At 36.1% G+C, this 18,616-nt stretch overlaps 4 protein-coding genes and 1 non-coding gene across 6 annotated transcripts; 3 read left to right on the plus strand and 2 right to left on the minus strand.

Moving 5' to 3' along the window:
• Positions 1–63: 63 nt before the first annotated feature.
• LOC110717654 (ureidoglycolate hydrolase-like) lies at positions 64–5,132 on the minus strand. Its single transcript, XM_021896408.1, has 12 exons — positions 4,629–5,132; positions 4,130–4,215; positions 3,437–3,511; positions 2,655–2,783; positions 2,178–2,264; positions 1,865–2,067; positions 1,667–1,769; positions 1,288–1,379; positions 1,115–1,177; positions 706–946; positions 488–528; positions 64–350 (listed from the first exon to the last, which is right to left on the minus strand). Exons 1-12 carry the CDS (start codon positions 4,830–4,832, stop codon positions 253–255), a joined length of 1,422 nt encoding a protein of 473 aa, XP_021752100.1. The 5' UTR covers positions 4,833–5,132; the 3' UTR covers positions 64–252.
• Positions 5,133–7,480: 2,348 nt separating this feature from the next.
• LOC110718163 (DNA repair protein XRCC4-like) lies at positions 7,481–10,885 on the plus strand. Its single transcript, XM_021896965.1, has 5 exons — positions 7,481–7,790; positions 7,885–8,027; positions 8,152–8,280; positions 9,232–9,354; positions 10,093–10,885. Exons 1-5 carry the CDS (start codon positions 7,622–7,624, stop codon positions 10,255–10,257), a joined length of 729 nt encoding a protein of 242 aa, XP_021752657.1. The 5' UTR covers positions 7,481–7,621; the 3' UTR covers positions 10,258–10,885.
• A 219-nt stretch (positions 10,886–11,104) lies between these two features.
• LOC110717792 (maltose excess protein 1-like, chloroplastic) lies at positions 11,105–15,151 on the plus strand. Of its 2 annotated transcripts, none has more exons than XM_021896556.1 (10): positions 11,105–11,492; positions 11,894–12,208; positions 12,325–12,507; positions 12,610–12,900; positions 13,009–13,098; positions 13,862–13,963; positions 14,056–14,174; positions 14,408–14,470; positions 14,568–14,629; positions 14,788–15,151. In XM_021896556.1, the coding sequence occupies exons 1-10, from the start codon at positions 11,244–11,246 to the stop codon at positions 14,868–14,870; spliced, it is 1,557 nt and encodes a 518-aa protein (XP_021752248.1). In that variant the 5' UTR covers positions 11,105–11,243; the 3' UTR covers positions 14,871–15,151. The 2 variants fall into 2 exon arrangements, with proteins under 2 accessions (XP_021752248.1, XP_021752249.1); XM_021896557.1 differs by having other exon boundaries at positions 11,106–11,492; positions 11,917–12,208.
• An 825-nt stretch (positions 15,152–15,976) lies between these two features.
• TRNAA-UGC lies at positions 15,977–16,049 on the plus strand. The gene has a single exon. It is a non-coding gene; the product is annotated as a tRNA-Ala (tRNA).
• Positions 16,050–16,816: 767 nt separating this feature from the next.
• LOC110717807 lies at positions 16,817–18,616 on the minus strand. Its single transcript, XM_021896586.1, has 3 exons — positions 18,559–18,616; positions 17,352–17,814; positions 16,817–17,271 (listed from the first exon to the last, which is right to left on the minus strand). Exons 2-3 carry the CDS (start codon positions 17,481–17,483, stop codon positions 16,873–16,875), a joined length of 531 nt encoding a protein of 176 aa, XP_021752278.1. The 5' UTR covers positions 17,484–17,814; positions 18,559–18,616; the 3' UTR covers positions 16,817–16,872.

The following is an 18,616-nucleotide window of genomic DNA, read 5'->3' on the forward strand; positions in this document are numbered from 1 at the left end:
CAAGTTGTACATCAGTACATGTACTCAGTTTCTTTTAAAAAGAGTAATATACAATAAACTGAATTGAGATTGACGTACTATTACTTTATTGATCATAAATCACAAAGGAACACTGACAAGTATTTCAATTATTATTCATATACAAGACATAACTGCTAAATTATTGGTAGTATAGTTCCTTCAACAATAAGGATCAATAAAAGAAGAAACATAGATTCGATGCAGCTCTAACTTCTAACGCAGACCTATTGATCAGGAAAGGGACAGCTTTGCTAGGGTTAGTGCCAACACCTTGACCCCGTTAGTCAAATCTTCAGGAGCTGAATACTCTTCAGGTTTATGACTATATCCTGCAGATAAACACCACGATAGCAGAGAGTCATCAGATACCTAATTAACGAGTATTACTAATCCAATTTCTATTTGCGATTTCACAAGGCGTGTGTTTAATTGGGATAGAGAGGAGGAGAGGAGGTAGAAGTTGTACCTTTATAGCATGGAATGAAAATCATTCCCATTGGAGATACCCTGGAACAAAGAGTGGGCTCATACAGTCAATAAAATATCAAAGAGTTGCCTCGTACACTCAATAAAAGATCAAAGCGTTGGCTCGTACATGATTGATGAAAAGGACAAACATACAACATATGTAGAATTTTCTGAAACCAATTTAGTTCAGAAACAGAAGCCAAATGACTAACTCACCTAGCCATAAATAGGGAATCATGGTAGGCTCTGCTAACCATCAGTTTGTAGTCCAAATTCAGCTCACGTGATGAAGCTTCCATTGCTTCAATTATTTTTTTATCAGCAAGAGCTGGAGGATCTTGATTCACAATTTCAAAACCTGATAGCTTGACCCTGCGTTTATTGGCTATATCAATAGCAGACTGATGGATTTTCTCAACCACAATGTTTCTTCTCGTTTCATTAATGTCACGTGTGTCTGTAAGATAGCAGATATATAGTTTGTTAATTGCAATTTGGTTTTTTCTAGTGAAAAGCTTGAGGTTATACCTCTCCAGTGGTCCAACCAGAAGAACAGGGGAAAAAGAATAAAGGTTGGCATGCAAAATTTAGATCTTCATGCTGAACAATAAAAATCTGAACATACCTATCTCCACATGTGCTTTGCTAGGGATGCTGTTGACAGCCCTAGGATGTAGGTCGAGAATACCTAGCAGAAACAGTAGGAAACGATCATTAAAAAAACTAATGAGAAGCTAATTTGCTCTGCTTCTTTTAAAAAGATTATATGAAGTACTACTGAAATCATTCATGTCTTACCAACAGTACCAACAGTGTCAATAGTCCCAGATTCTAAAACATGCTTTTCAACAGCCAATGCTAACTCTGCAGCGGCTAATCCTGCATCATTTCTGCAGAAGACAAATACTAGTCACAGTAAGTAACAAGTTATTTTATAAGAATGGACAATCCAGAAGGAAATGACATGAGAGAATAATTTTACAACTTTGAATGAAGAAATTAATTAATGAAACAACATACGATGAACTTCAATCAGGAAAAAAGGCTAAAATATATTCTATGCTGCTGACAATCGGTGTACATTTAGGATGTTGATGTTGGATAGAGTGATAGGCAGCTATTCGCTGATTGTGGGTAAATCTACAGCATGCATACCAAAATCATTAAGCATTTTCACCTGTTTGGCATCAGGGCAGCACCTGCATGACCTCCATCTCCTTCAAAGTCCACTTTGATGCTAGCAGGAGCAGCAATGGCAGTAACAACACCAATTGGAATTCCTATAAAAATATAAATATACAAAATTTAAAGAAAAGCAGGAAAAACGAATTTCCAGTTCTGTGAGGGCATCAAAGTTATACAAGAAAAGGTGCACCTTCAGCTTCCAAAATAGGCCCTTGTTCTATGTGCAACTCCACAAACCCAGAGTAAGTTCCATAATTCATACGCACACTAGACAGGTCATCTTTATCTCTAGCATACCCAGCAGATTTTGCAGCATCTAGAAAAGATACATTTTGACTATCAAATGTATTCTTCAGAGCTTTTTCAAGGGTTTCACTTCCTGCTATCAAACGGCTGCATTTTAAAAAGTACTAAAGGTTGGAACATCAAAAGGATCTTCTTCCCACAAATGAAACAAAAAACACCATGATAAAAAAAAGTAGTGACGGAAAATTTAGCAATACCTTCCTAAGCAGCTGATCCCAAACCTGGTAGGCTCTTCTGATGTGAACATTATTACCTCCAATGACCGTTTTGGCTTAAATCCAGCCCTGAAAATTAATGCTTAGAATGTCCTGAACAGATGCTGGCTGCCAATATATATAATAACTTGAAATGAAGAAGGTATAGGAAAGGGAAAAGGCGAATCCAGATATATATATATTCACAGAAAGAAACAGTAGTAAAACTTAATGAAGTAGCCAATTGTGATTTGCCAAATGATTGTCAGCACTGTTAAATAACAAAATTTCTAGCAGAACTGAAGTAATATAGCATTGAACTTGATTTAGCATGAGTAGGGCATACTTGGAAGTTGTAATACATTTCCAAGCTATGTGAAACTCATGCTTTATGATCTTATGAATCTGTGTATTTACCTAAACTGGTTTTACTAGTTACACAATTACACCTGATGTCAATATCTGACAAACAAAACTTACTTCTTCAGCACATTAATGGCTTCTATTGCACCTAGGACACCAACAACTCCATCATACTTTCCAGAATACGGAATAGCATCTATGTGAGAACCAGTTCCAACAGCAGCAAGTTCTGGTTCATACCCATTCCTGTTAAACAAAAATGTTAAGAACTTTTAGATCAAAAGAAGACACAGAGAAAAGACTATACAAAGTATATCCAATATTCTTTAATTCAAGGGAAGCTAAACAGGCAGTATGCTAAGGATGGCTGAATGCATGTTGTAGCTTCCTACTAGAATTTGGTATATATTTTGGGCCTTCTGGCGATGAATTTTGGCCATGGACAATTAGGGAACAATTCACAGGCTCCACATTGAGTCACAGCAGCCAATAGAGCAAAGGAATAATGTTGTCTATGTTGACCATGGCTACAATTATCATATTTTTTACAAACTACACTAAAAGGGCTGTTAGTCATGGCAGAATAGAAAAAGTTACATTTTCTTCAACAGCAAAATTGTACAAATAAAGCATTATCGTTGAGGTCCATATAAAAATGTTTGAGGTCTACGGGTTAGGAACAAGGAGGAAATGCGGAGAAAACAGCAGGAAGTTGTACATTCCCTGTCTAGAAGGAAGAAAACATAATTTTTCATTTACCCCCACACCTATTACCCTGAAACAATTCTTTCTGAGTCGGTGGAAAGAGGGGTAAGGGGATGTCTCGTTAAAAGATTGAGTCAAAGTGCTAGTCACAGTCCTCACAGACCATAAAATTAGAGAAAGATTCAACAACTTACCATCGACCAAAAATGTTACCGATGGTATCCTCCCTGACTGAAAGACCAGCAAGTCCCATCAAGTTCTTGATGTACCTAGAGATATAATACACTATATCACTATTTATAATAACTGGACGCTCAAGAAAATATTGTGTCTTCTATCATATATTTTGCAGATAATAAGTATATATGTAATTAATCAAGAGAAAATATTAGGTAATATAAATTTCAGTCAATGATGGTAAGAAGGCAGAGAAAACAAGATTTCCAATAGACAAAGTCATCTGCACCTTCACCAATTACACAGGAGGTAGCAAATTTGAACATCTGGCTAGTAATAGGCTACAATTAGAATGAATGTCTAATGCAACAGTTGCATATATCAACTCCAACATACATCTCTGGGTAAAGTACCATTCAAACAAATTGAAAAGGCGGTAAAAAAAGGGCTCTATTTTTCATAATATTATCAACAAGGACCTGGAATATCAACTAACAAATAGCCACAAATCGACCCAGAATTAAGTTTCCTTGCTTCAAACTTGATACTATTTATACATGAAATACTAATCAGCATTCCTAGCAAGACGAATCAAACGCACATTGTGTAATAGCCCACTTTAACAAACTAATTTCCCTAGAAAATCATACTAGCAACCGGTTAAATGATAACCTGACTCCACAAAAAACAAAGAACAAAGGGTGACATACCTCCGGGCAGCAACATCCTTATCGGTATAGAGAACCCTAGTAACCGATGGGGAAGGGGAATCAGAGAAAGTCGCCAACTCGTCAACCTGAAGAGGAAGTAATTGCATATCATTCAATTCAAGTATGATCATAAAATAGATTCAAGCACAATACGCAACAATTAGGCTACTTTAGTCCGATAACCATACAAACAAAGTTCCCATATTTCGGGAGCAATCAATTCTTCAACTTCACATAATCACATATAACTTCCAATTAATCTACACTGAAAAATTATAACCAATAACAGTCTGTTTGTCAAAATATGTCGTATTATTCAGCAGACAAATGATAGAATCTTAATCTAAAAATCATAAACTTTCTAAAACCCTTAAAGCGCAAACAAAATCAGCATACAGTAATCAAGCAGAATCAGAAGTGCAGTATAAATACTAGATAAAAGAAGAAAAGATTAAAGACCCAAATCGTAAAAAAAGTGGATAGAATGAAGGGTAATAACCTGAAATTGCAAAGATTGAGTATCAACGGAGAGTGAGGAGAGAGGATGGTGGTGAGGTTCAGAAGAAGGGTACCCAGAAAACTGGTGCATAGTTTTGATTGTTTGATCATCATCAACATCACCGTCAGTAGCAGAGATTATAGTGAGAAAAAAGAAGGAAATTAGCAGAAATGGTAAGAGAAATTGGGAGGAAAATCGTGACATTTTTGACGAACAGTAATGCAATTTGATCTTTGATGTTTGGCTAATTTGCTGGTTTGTTCATTTGTTGTTTCACAAACTCTTAATATTGTGTGTTTGTTTAGTAATATGGGTGATTGGGTGCCTTTGGGTTAAAATATGGGAATCGTTTGTATTGTTGTGAAATTGTGGGAATTGGGTTTTGGAGGGACGTGGTTATTGGGAATCTTCCTATTTTTTTAATCCAGAATAAATAAGCACCCAAACTCCCAAAGTTCCTAATTTTTCTGAAGAATTTCCGTTTATGAAAATATTTTAGTGTTGATGATTAAAGCATTAGTGGTTAGAGCATATACAAGTATGGTAATAAGTCATACACTCCATATATGGCTCTTTAAAACTCTATCTTTTTTCTCTTTATCATTTCTAGTTTCAAAAATTCTAAAACTTTTGATAAAGACAGTGCTAAACTTGATTATCTTTGATAGGTTGATAAGTCACATTTTTTTGTTCTAGTCATTGGAATTTCGAGTTTTTTTTAGAGTGTCGACATCAATGAGGATATATATCCTTTTAGTTAATATTTTGAGTGGCTAAAATGATCCTTATTGATGCTCAAATAGCTAAAAGAATCTTTCTAAAGAGGAAATGGTATATTCCACTATCTAAAGAGGAAACAAATCCTCCGCGGTCGGCCCTTGTGCCAAAGCTTTGATTATTTTTATGTTTTTTTATTAAAAAAAACTAGTTTTTAGCTCGAGCAATGCCTCGGGTCAGCATCTATATATTATAAATGAAATTTTATAATAAAAATTATGTGATAATACAAATATAGATTAAATTAGTTACATTTGTTGTAAATAAAGGAGTAGTCTAGTACAAATAGTATAAAAATATTTAAGTAAGATCAAAAAGATAATCTCACAAACAATGGAACAATATCGGTGCGTCGTGATGCAAATCACTAACTTGAAAACGAATTTCCGGTGCAACCAAGGTGCTCAATTGTATTCGCCGACACGTTCCCTAAGGTTGTTACACCACTTCCACACAAAGACACTTTTGGGTGAAAGGTATGAGTCAAGTAACTTATACCCAATAGATAATGTGTTTAGACTATTGTGCTTGATGTATTGTTCAAGTGTAAAAACAAAAAAAAAAAAAAAAAGGCTTCTTCTATTTATAGAGAAACATGAAAGAACATAGAAGAATAATCCCAAGCATCAAGAGAGGTGAATAATAACCTTATACATCCTCTTAAACGGGGGGTTATGAGAGTTACTTATCAAGAGAGTAATGGTGGTGATTAATCATCTTAAACATCCTCTTAAATTAGGGGTTATAAGGATTACTCAAGAAATTAAGTGAGTGAATCCAAAAATCAAACCGTTGGAGTCCAATGGGCCAATACGTGTCCGATCGGGCGGTTGAACCTGATGCCTTAAATTCCCTTACTTTATTCCAACAATATTTACTTCAGTATTCGTACTATTTAAATATATTTTTCCGATCATTATTGAACATCAAAATATATTATCCAATATTTAGTATTTAAAATTATTAATTTGCTTCGTTCGACTTCAAGTTTATGAATATGATTAACTTTTTTTAACAAAACATTGTAGATATGAGATGTGTCATTGGAGCAGTGGTTGAAATTAAAGTATAATAAGCATGGGATCATAGGTTTGAACATTAATGCTAACAATTCATTATTTTTTTTAATGAATTATAGTAATTGTATGACATGGCGCCATATCATCTGTCTAGTCATGATGACACGTGGCAGACTCGTGTCTTCCTATTGAGTTTTAATATATATATATAGAAATTTTTATAAATAATTGTGCATCTGTGATGTGTCTTAGTCAAAGTGTTGCGATAATTATGAAATAGAAGGAGTAACAACCAAGTCCAAAACCATCATCTGTTTTTATTTAAGTGTTCTATTTTGACTTTGACACTATTTACATGCACCACTTTGACCAATGTTTGTGTTTCATACGCAAGATAAAATAAGATAAAATATAATCAATGAATACTTTTTAAAATTGTCTCAAAGCATAGTTTCCAAACTTCAACTTTTACTTATTAATAATTTAAAAGATATCATTAGTCAAAGTTGTGTATTGGAAAATGTGACAGTCAAATAGGGAGAGTAAAAATTAAGAAGAGCTTAAGAAGTATTATATGAACATTATTTACACTTTAAGTTTACTTGTTTCAACTTCTGTTATCTTATTTCAAGCAAAATTAGCTAAACAAAATCCGTTAGAATAACAACTATGAATAAACAATACTTCGTAATTAACTTTGCAAGCGTAAAGAATCGGCCTGACCCGACCCAATTCGATCCCAAATTCAAATCCTGATTTATATGGACACAATAATTTAACATGACTCAAATTTAAGATTATTTCAACCTAAACAGACCTAATCGAACCCGATAAACATTTAAATTGACACAGACTATGGACTATGGAGTACTAAATATTTTTTTTTTTATTGTTTAGAAAGTTACACGAACGAATAATGAGAATCGATCCCAATATCTCTTAAAATCGGAAAAGAACCTCTAAGTACTTAAGCTATCCCATACTCTCACGAAGTACTAGATTAATAAATTTCGTTCATGACAAGACAAATGGGTGGTGCTCCTAGAGAAAATTTGTGCTCGTTTTATGGAAAAGGGCGGGAAATAGTCTACCTTTCCAAATCGTGTTCGACAAGACTCAATTCTGAAGATACCAACGCCAATACACAAAACCTTCCTCCTAAATTTGTATTTCTCCGAAGAACCCTAATTTCCGAAAATGGAACCCGAATCAGAAGCAAGACATTCATGCTTGAAGCTTGAATTAACACAAGACAACTCTGAATCTGATTCTTTTCCCAAACAAACTATTTTTGTTATGGGAACTTGGTTTCCTTCTCGATTTTCTCTCTCCATTACCGACGGCCTTGATTCTTGGCTCTGCAATGGTATGCTCTCCTCTCTTTCTCTCTACTCTTTTAAATTTGATTATTGATTATTAATTATTGGGAAATTGGTGTTTGATTCTGGGAATTCGAATAGCTTCAGAAGAAGATGTGAGAGAAAGAGCTAGCCAATGGGATCAATCTGTTTCGGAATACATTGATTTTGCAGAAAAGTATTTAGGGTTTCAACAGCCTCATTCTGTCTATCGTTTTTCTGATGCTGGAAATGGCTTTAGAAGGGTTTGTTTTCACTCTCGACTTTGAACTTTATCAAATTTGATTTTTTTTTTTTTTTTTTTTTTTTTTTTTTTTTTTTTTACGATTGTGTGATGTTATATTATATGATTGTGGAAATGTTGTTTAGTTGTCATGGACATTTGAGAAGGAAGGGATTACCCTGGAATGGAGATGGAGATGTAAGCCGTCGCCGGACAATCGGAAGACAACAGCAACCATATTGGACTTTCTCATGGATGCTAACATAAGATTAAGTGTGAGTCTCTTTTAATAATGTTACTGCATCAATGTCTTAAGAATTTCACAATTTCTTGATGTTTTAGCTTCATTAGATAACAAGTTTAAGTGGTACCACTGTAGCTCTATTAGAGCGCCATTGTGTCCTTAACAAAATTATGGAGAAGTATGAGCAGATTCAGCAGAATAAGGCTCGTAACATGGCGAAGTGATTTTAGTGAATAAGGCTGTGTTAAGCCGTATTTGCAAGCTATGTTTCAATATGTGTACGACAGTCCAACATGCCTACTGGGTTTTATTCCCTGACTGCAATTTGGGCTATTCTTCTTGTTCTGCTAGGTTCAAGGGGGATTAGGACTCTCAGATAATGTTTAAGTATAGTTTGATTTTGGAATATTTGATATGCATCGATGCAAGTTCCCTTTTCAATGTTAACCACTTACTCGTATTTTATCTAATGCAATTATGGTTTTTCCAGTGAAAAAGTTTGCTTAGGGTATTAGACCTACCGTGTGTTAGTAGGGGGAAAATACTCCACAGCTAACTCTTAGTGGTGACATAAGTAGGGATTTGGAAGGCTGGGAATGCTTTGTTCAGGGTATGACAGAAATCCAAATCATCTAGCCAATTCTGATAGCTGTGGTCAATCTGGTCATTGATATTAATTATTCGCTTGATGTGTTTCACTGGCTCTGGACTCTGGTTATCTTGTTGTTTTTCTCACATGATGTAAATTGGTATAATTGAGAACTGAGAAGTGACTTGGCAGTTAAGAACTGAGGTTTAAGAACAGTTGAGGAAATAGAAAACTGTAGTACTTTTTAAAGAATCTAAATGCATAAACCTACACATCTAAACCTATCAAATCCTTGAATGTGACCAGTATTGGCACTAGCTAATACCTTCATGTAATCTACACACTAAATACTTGTTAATGTGATGTAATTCTTTATTTGTTTGAATGTTACAGGAAGAAGTTGTCAGAAAGACTCAGTCATTTGACCGGCTGAAAGAAGAAGCTCAGAAATGTTTGGTACAAAGTGAAAAGTTGAGCGCTGAGAAAGATGAGTTTGAAACAGAAGTGTATGCAAAGGTACTTTGTAGTTTTATATTTTAGTTGTCTTGACTTTGTACACTAAGTTATTAGGAGAAGAGTTGAAGTTTGAGAATATGTTGTCAGCTTATATCAGCATTTTGAAGCAGACAAAACTCTACCGTTTTACTAGCTGGGAGCCTGGGATGGGAATGATACCTCCTGTAGGCAGAAAATGAGAGGATAGATTTCATTTCAAACATGTCTAGGATCAGAAGCCTTTAGTCCTCCATCTATGTTGTACCGTAGAGTTCTCTCTCTAATTCATTAGATGTTTTGCGGTACTTCTGTGATGATGACTTGATGTACCTACTCTCATTAGTGATTTATAGTCAGTTTTATTTGAAGAGTGCTCCCCCTCTATTTTTTTTATTTGGTGGTGGTGGTGGTGGGTGGGAGGGGGGGGGTGGGTGGGTTAGATTTGTCATAATACAGTCATGCGCTTATCCGTTAATGATATTAATTATTAGAGCATAGAAGCAACTTTGATCATGTGAATGTACGGCAATTGGATGGTCAAGTGAACTCCTGATTTGCAATGAATATGCCTCATTCTGGAAACAACTTGTCATCTTCAGAATTTGATAAGAAATTCTTGTCTCAGTTTGCTGAAATTGCCATTGCATATTTTTGATCAAGTATTCCTGAGCATGTTAAGTTCAACTAGCTGTTTAAGCTGATAAAGCTCAGGTCAAGAGGTTATTTATTTGGTACTTATTGTTTTCCCTTTGCTTTCAGTTTGTGAGTGTGCTAAACTCAAAGAAGGCAAAATTGAGAGAGCTTCGTGATCGACTTTCAAAACAAGAAGCGAAAGGAAAGCTGCCACAGGAAGAAGATGCCTCTACTGATGGAACTGAACCATATCGAACTGAGTCTGATGATGATATGCATAGTGAAGAATAATCCCAAGATGCTTTACCGAGTTAACTTTGTGGCAGAAAGACGAGTACATGCAACTAGGTATGCTGTTTGGCTCTGTTATTTCCAGGGGATGTTGTTTGACTGCAAACTCTTTAGGCTGGATTCTTAGTCTGATGTTTATCCATAGCAGAAGTGCTGCCCAAATGGTTATGCAGAGATGCTGTACAAGTTAGTAGGTAGTGGTAATTAGGGATCACAAGTTCACCTGATGTGGAATTGATTGTAAATTTGTAATCGTACTACTAATCTAGTCATCAGGTGTAACTTGTGTACGAGCATTTTTTGATTTGGCTCCATGTTTCAATTTCAGAATTTCTATCTATTACGTAGTATTTTTTTTTTAATCGAATTTTTTGTTTACTCCGTAATATCAAACGGGTTAGGTTGTGGTACACTTAAGTATGAGTAACTTTGTTTTCGTCTCTATGCTCTATAGACAACATGTAAGATACAATAAAATACATATGACCCGACCTTAAAAAAACATTAATTGTCAAGAGTGGAGTGTATTTTACATTACATTTGAGAAAATAAGAATGTATTAGTCTGATATTTAAAATTTTATTTTTCATCATTAAAATTTTTGTTTGTTATATTGAAATTTCTAAGCAATTATATTGTGAAGAAGTAATTTCGGAGTTGTTTCATCAAATAAAATGATTTACTACTTAGTATGTATTAAGAGATGAAGAAAGTACAATTTATAATCTCTATTTAAAATAGTAGTAAAATAAAAGTCATCGTGTTGGTTTAAAGCCGACTCCACTTACGAGATTAAAGCATTTAAAAATGTATGAAAGTGGGAGTGAAAGTGAGTTCTCCATATGTGAGTTGTGACAGGGGAGGAAGGCAAGAAGAACACGGGGGTCCTGGAAGAAGCTAAACATAATCTAATCAGTAATCCAGTTTTTCAGATGTGAGAGGCATTGGAATAGGAGGTGGGTCCGAATTTCAATGTCCGAATTATAATGTTGAAACTACGCCTGCTCTTCTATTTTCCCTTTAATTTGCCACTCTCCACACTCATTCACTCTCTCTCTTCCAAATTCCACCTCTATTTACGGGCTTACTATTATTACATTCATCGGACTTCCAACACCTTTCATTGTACTCCAATCTCACCCTTTTTTTCTGGTTACTATCAATTTTCTCAATTTATCGTTTCTTCTCTTTTAATTCAGGGGCCTGCTGAATCAATCATTCATTCCACATTCTATGTAAGCGTGACTCCTCTTCTTCTTCCTAATTACAAGTTTAATTTAGCAAGTTTTTATCTTTATTGTTGTTTACTGTTTGGTTTATGCATAATTTCTTAATTCCAACCTTCATTTTTGGTCATGTCTTGATTTGGGTTCTGGGATCTTTCATCATTTCTTTTTGGGAACCAAGAAATCTGGCTTAAGTTTGGGTTAAATTGAGAATTCCTTGTTGTTCTAGATAAGTAATATTGATGCAGACCACTATATTAATTAAGGGGTTAATCTCTGTTATATGCAAGGATTATCGCATTGTATTTGTCTGAATATTAGAGTGATATTGTTACATATCATTGAAACAACCGTAATTTTTTGCAAAGAAATCTCATCATAGATATTGTGTATGACTGACTGCTGTAAAGCTAATGTTGCATTTTGACAACAGTCTCGTCGATAAAATGGTAGCTGCAGTGGCAGCCTCGGCAGTAATGCAGTCTTCACCGAGGCTTTTCCGGTCATCGCCTTCATCTGTTTCTCATTATACATCATCTAGATCACCACATTTTTCATCTATCTCCTCCACCCTTCACTTCAACAATCATGACTGCAGTTCTTCACTGTTTTTGATCAGCAAAAACCGTAGCTGTAGTAGTAGCAACCCATTTAAACTTCATCCTCGTCCGCTGTTCAAGCCAGTTGCAGCCCTTGGCTCTGATCTTCCTCATCCTATTCAACCGGTACTTTGCTAATATGTTATTCCTTCACTTTATCTTCTTTTTCAAATAATTTATATAACAATTCATGTACTTATATTTTTGTTTCTCGTTTTTGCTACTCTATATTGAAATCAAAGGGAGAGGAAGGAGCTAAATTTGGTATAAATGATGAGACAATTAAGCAATGGGATGGGTTGACGGCAAAGTTTGCTGCTGCTGCCAATATTCCGTTTCTCATTCTTCAGCTGCCTCAGATTTTGCTTAATGCTCGTAATCTTATGGCAGGCAACAATTCTGCTCTTTTGGCTGTTAATTGGCTGGTAAGCCTGAGTAACTCTCCTTCCTCACAGTTTTTAGTTATTATATGTTTTTCTTTAGCTTCAGAACATCTGAGTCCAAATCATCAGTGAAGAGTTTTGCAGGGCTCCCTAACTGGTTTGCTTGCGAATCTTTCGCTGCTTTCATACTTTGCCAAGAAAAAGGAGACCGAAGCAATGATAGTGCAATGCCTGGGAGTTGTTACCACTTATGTAATGATTTCACAGCTAGCAATGGCTGAAGCAATGCCTTCTCTTTATTTCATTCTAACCTCTGTAGTGGTTGGCACTGGTGTTGTCTCCAATTTTCTCAATTACTTTGGCATTCTTCCGTCTGTTATCTGGGGTTTGTGGGAAGATTTTCTCACTGTCGGAGGGCTTTCTGTCCTTCCCCAGGTACTGCTTCTGATTTCTTTCTTGTCCTCTGTGAAACTCAGCATCCCAATCCTTGATATTTTATCCTTTCTGCCAAATACTAACTTGTGTGTCGCATGCCGAAATCAGGTTATGTGGTCTACATTTGTTCCATATATTCCAAACAGCATTCTTCCTGGGGCTATATCTTTCGTCATAGCCATGGTAGCAGCTGTTATGGTAAGTTGAAGCTCCTACCTTAGAATTTATGCGGAACAAACATATGAGGAGGCATAGGTACAAATAAAAGTTTAGGAGCTCTTTAGGACCTTTTTGCTCTCTAGCTTTTGAAGGAGCAAAGTGTTAAGGATTATGGACCACTACTGTGCTTGCTTATTATTTGAGGTCCATTTGAATTGGGCGTGATCACTATTTTCTTCATTCTGTGTTGTCCAAGCCTGATTTGTCCTTAAGAAAGCTGCCAATGGAGTAGATTAATTGTAATAAACAAAAACTGCTTGTATTACATATTTACATTAGCCTGTTTGCTACATATAGATTTATTTCGCCTATTTTTTATAAGTGGAAAAGGAAGCAAGGCAGATATGGAAATTAAGTTCTTTAGGTTATGACTGATTCAAATTGACATTCTTTGTAACTATGTAAGTGGTAGTGCCTTAAAGCATGTGTAATTTATACTTTTCTTACTCAAACTAGCTAGTTAATTATCTCTGCATTTATGGCTGTGCTAGACTCTTAGCCATTGAACAAGTAGCCTTCAGATTTTTACTGTGAATGAACCTGGTGGTGATCTTTGTTACGCACTTATGCTAGTCTTCTCGATTATTGGATAGGTAACCTTATAAAATTTGTTATTGTGGATGGCAATGAGCTAATCTCTATGTTCAGTATGCTTGTCTTTCCTCTATTGGATGATTAACCTTTTGATTTTGTAAATGCATTGGTATCTTGCGTCATTTAAATGGGTGCTAACCTTTCACAGGTTAGAGCGGGTAAACTCTCTGAGAAAGGTGTCAAATTTTATGGAGCTATATCAGGGTGGACTGCTACCCTTCTCTTCATGTGGATGCCAATTCCACAATTGGTATTTGTTTAATCTGGTTATGTTAGATATTTAGCACTAACAGATTTCTGTCTGAGTGAGCCTTCTTTATGACTTGGTTTCAATTCTTTCAGTGGACAAATTTCCTAAATCCTGATAACATAAAAGGCTTGTCGGCTTTAACAATGTTGCTGGCAATGGCTGGAAATGGATTGATGATTCCACGTGCGCTTTTCACCCGTGATTTTATGTGGTAATTACCCATCTCAGCATTTGGTGTTTCATATACCTCATAGACAGTTAGAGAATGTGGGCAGATATTACCTCTAGATAAAAATTTTAAAATTTGTTTCTTAATTATCATGTCACTCATAATCTCTCTCTCTCTCTATGATTGCATATATTAATGTACATCCAGCTTCCCATGGGAATCAAATGAACAGGGATCAACTGTTTTGTTATGTTAACTGTTTTAATATGATTCAGGTTTCTTGGTTCGTCTTGGGCATCTTTTCTGTATGGCTGGGGGAATCTCGTCTGCATGTACTTGTGAGTTGCTAGTCATAGTCATTTGCTTGAAAAATTATACTCAATGCAGGAGTAACAGGTTCTTAACTGCTAATGATATTTTTTGCTGTCAATGCAGGTTTAACAGCATCAGTCGGGAGTTTTTCTTTGCAACCACAGCAGGCTTTCTTATGTGGATAGGTTATTATTCGATCCATAATCCTGTCGTACTTGTATTTGTTGAATTTTCTAGTATACTGGATAAAATAGTATATAGAGCTTGCTACCTTTTTATGTGATTTTCTCTACTTGTTGTACACTCGTGTTTGAACAATCCTTTCACCTTATATGGCTCACAGGAATTACATTTTGGAAGGACAGTCAGGCATACGGACATTCATCTCCCTTGAGGTCTTTGAAGGAACTGCTATTTGGGTCATAATATTGAACAATTTCCACTTCAGTTTAAGAATTTAGAAAAGCAGAAATGATTTTAGGACAATAGACTTATAGACTAGATTCCTCATGCATGCATAATTGCAGTTTCTTTGTCACCTGACTCAAATAATAAGATGTATAACATGATTGTGTTTTAACACTTACAATCTTGGTCTGTATGAAAGAGTCTTCGACTCATTTATATTATAGAAGACACATTTATGTAATGTAAATATTATCAATTTTTGGAATAAATAGGTTGAGCTTTATGCTTTCTTTCCTATATATACACATGATAGGAGTTGTTACCACTTATGTAATGATTTCACAGCTTTATGCTTTCTTTCCTATATGTAGATGATTTCGGATTTGATGGAGTTCATGCTTTTAATTTCTGTACATTTACATCATAATAATATTGTTATGTTACAGTAGATTGATCGTTTGCCAAGCCCACTAATATAAGTTACTCCCACCAATCCCATAAATAACATCAGAATTCCTTAGAAAAGAGTAAAATATAGAAGGCAGTACGTGTTTTAGAGAATTAGAGATTGTTGGAACAGTGAACAAACGTCTGTAATGTTTGTGACAGACTAAGGTTTCATGTCATGGAATGCCTTTCATTTACTTCTGGATTGAGAAGTCATTTGATAGATTTCATTAGCGGTCGACTTTGATCTTTAACATTGAAGATTGCATCATCCCGCTTTTGGGACAAGAGGCAGGAGCTTCATTGTTGAAGTACCAATTCCAATAATCATATCATATTGTACTGTAACCAATGGACTTATATCTTCTGTGAAGTTGGAACTTTATTATAGCAGCTGTCCAACTTACCAGCCCAAAATCATAATCAAACGCATGTGTCCTTAATCAAATATAAAGTTTCTATTGGGTTCCTTCTTTTTTCTGTAATCTGAGGAATTTTAGGAAAGGATCAAGGATTGTAGAGAGAGATTTCTAGTGGAACAACAACTCTAGGTACTGTTGATGGGAAGTCTGTATCCCACAGAATATACGGGTCTAATGAACAATAGAAATATTAAGTAATTAACAATTATGGGGCTGTAGCTCATATAGTAGAAATATTAAGTAATTAACAATTATGGGGCTGTAGCTCATATGGTAGAGCGCTCGCTTTGCATGCGAGAGGCACGGGGTTCGATTCCCCGCAGCTCCAGAGTGTTTCTCGTGCATAGTTTTATATACACTTGGTAGATATTTTTCTTCCCAAATAAAAGATGGTAGATATAATAATATGTTATTATGTTATAATTGTTACAGGACTTTTCTCCAAATTTCAATTTGAACGCGTGGCAAAACTATTTACCAAACTAAGCTTTCAGGGTAAAACGCTGTCTTTGTTGAACATAAAAGACAGTGCTTTATGTACAAACATAAAGCACGGTCCCAGACAGCGTTTTTCTGCTGGAGATAGAAAAACAGCAACCTGCATGCTGTAGGCTCCATATCTGCCCTGCAGACAGCACCCCCAGCCTTCAAACAGCCAGCACCCTCAACCACCACCACCGTCACCAACCCCTACCGTCGACCACCACCAACCACCACTTCCCGCCACTTTCGACCACCCTTATGCACTTGAAAACACTCCAACAACCCCCCGCAACACTACAACCACCACCACCACCAACCCCCTACCGTCCCACCACCGTCGACCACAACCAACCACCACCTCCCGCCACTGTTGACACCCCCAACAGCACTACAACCACCGTGAACCACCAAAGTAACCACCACGGGCCATCGCTTCTACCCCGTTTCTCATTATGAAGCTCAAATGTCTTGTGTTTGATATATATCAGCCTAGAAGGATCTATTTTGACTGACATAAGTCCGATTTGGACAAATAAGGAAATTAAACTTCAAATCATACACAGATTCATTCAAAAAACATTCATTATATTAATAATATAAGTGTTATGTACATCATTCTACAAAATCGGGCTACAGGAAATAAATCACCTAATACTATCCCGACTCATTTATTCAGGGTAAAGGTTCTGTCTCTTGTGTGTCGGCCCTCCGTCTGACACGACGCCGCCTGTAATGTGTAATGGTGGTGAATGGGTCTCGGGGCGGTGGGGAGTCTGCTGGCTGGACGATGGACCCTCCTGGGTAGGGGTGGGCGCAGAACTGTGGATGATGTAATCCTCTGCGTCTCTGGGTGACATAGGATCACCTCCACAGCTACTCTGGCCGAGCTCGAACTGTGAATGGACTGAGTGCCCATCATGGTCGTCCCGCTGGGTGACGAGATAGCTGTGACCATATCTTTGTAAGGTAGCCACGCCCATATCGCGTACCCGCTCGACCTGGGGTCTGGTGGGTCCGTCAACGAGGGCGATTGACAGTGCATCAACCATCGCCACCATATCCGCAGCCTACAGTAATCATCGATCAGTCAGTTGTATGATATAGAAATTAAAAATTGATGAAAATATGTAGAATAAAAGAAACTCACATATCCGTTAATGACGTCATATGCTGGATGGTAATGTGTGGATTGTGGTGTGTAACTGGGGTTGATGAAACGCCGTGTAATACGTCTGTACCACACCATGTACGAATCGGTGGGATCCATAACGCCCTGCATCGGATCACCTCCAACGACAAACTCCAGACGTTGCGTCCACAGCTCAACGTAACGCCAATGTGTAACACCCCCAAATCTCCCTCTACGGAATATGTAGAAAATACGTATAAATACCGTAGAGATAGACTGGGGCGTATTACCGCCGCGTGATAACGCAAGGCTTATACTTTAAAATACTTCTGCAGCGGAAAATCTTTATTCTTATTAATAAAACTTTAAATAAAACTTGTTCATAATTTGTGACACAAAAACGACTCCAACTTTTCCTAAGCTAGGTGAAATTCCCATGGACTCCCGTATGCATCAATCAACTTCCACCTGAAACATTCACCTGCTTACCATAAATAGTAAACAGGGCAAAGCCAAAACAAAAGCACGTATTAGCAAATTATGCTAAGTAGATTGTGTGTAAGATAAGTAAAACATAATTTAAATCATTTAGATTTAATTCATAAGAATTCCAATGCCGTACTCAAGTAAGAGTTTTTCCAATTCAATTCTTTCAAGACAAAATTTAAAAACTCAATCGATTACGTTCCAAAACCAATTCCTCACTAAGTGTGCACACCCCCCAAGTGGTTTACTTTATAATCAAAGGCCAACTTGAGGAAAGACTAGGTCATGCAAAGTCCATAGTCTTCTCTAAACCATTCCCTAAGTGGGATTTAACATATCGATTGATTTATTTAAAAATTCGTCTTAAAAAAAATCCATCACACTTACATAACAACAAACTTGCAAATCATTTTCAATAATTTTCCAATCACAATTTAAGGTCCTTTTGATTCAAATCCAAATCATTTAATTCAATCCGTCATGATTTCATAATTTAATACGGAACATAATATCATAAATTCATACGAAACATAAAAACATGATTTAATACGGAATGTAATAAAATATTATTTGATACGGAACATAATAATTTATAGTCTCATAATAAATCATAGTTTTATACGGAACATGAATTATGGTTTCACAAATAAAATTTCATACGGAATAAATTATAATTTCATACGATCATAAAATATAGTTTCATAATCAACTTTCGAAGGTATCAAACCACATAACGTACCTTAATTCCGAATATCAATCAACACTTCGCACTTTCAAAGTTCAATCACGAATACACC

The sequence above is a fragment of the Chenopodium quinoa genome, unplaced genomic scaffold (genome assembly GCF_001683475.1).
Source record: "Chenopodium quinoa cultivar QQ74 unplaced genomic scaffold, ASM168347v1, whole genome shotgun sequence".
Classification (NCBI taxonomy): domain Eukaryota; kingdom Viridiplantae; phylum Streptophyta; class Magnoliopsida; order Caryophyllales; family Amaranthaceae; genus Chenopodium; species Chenopodium quinoa.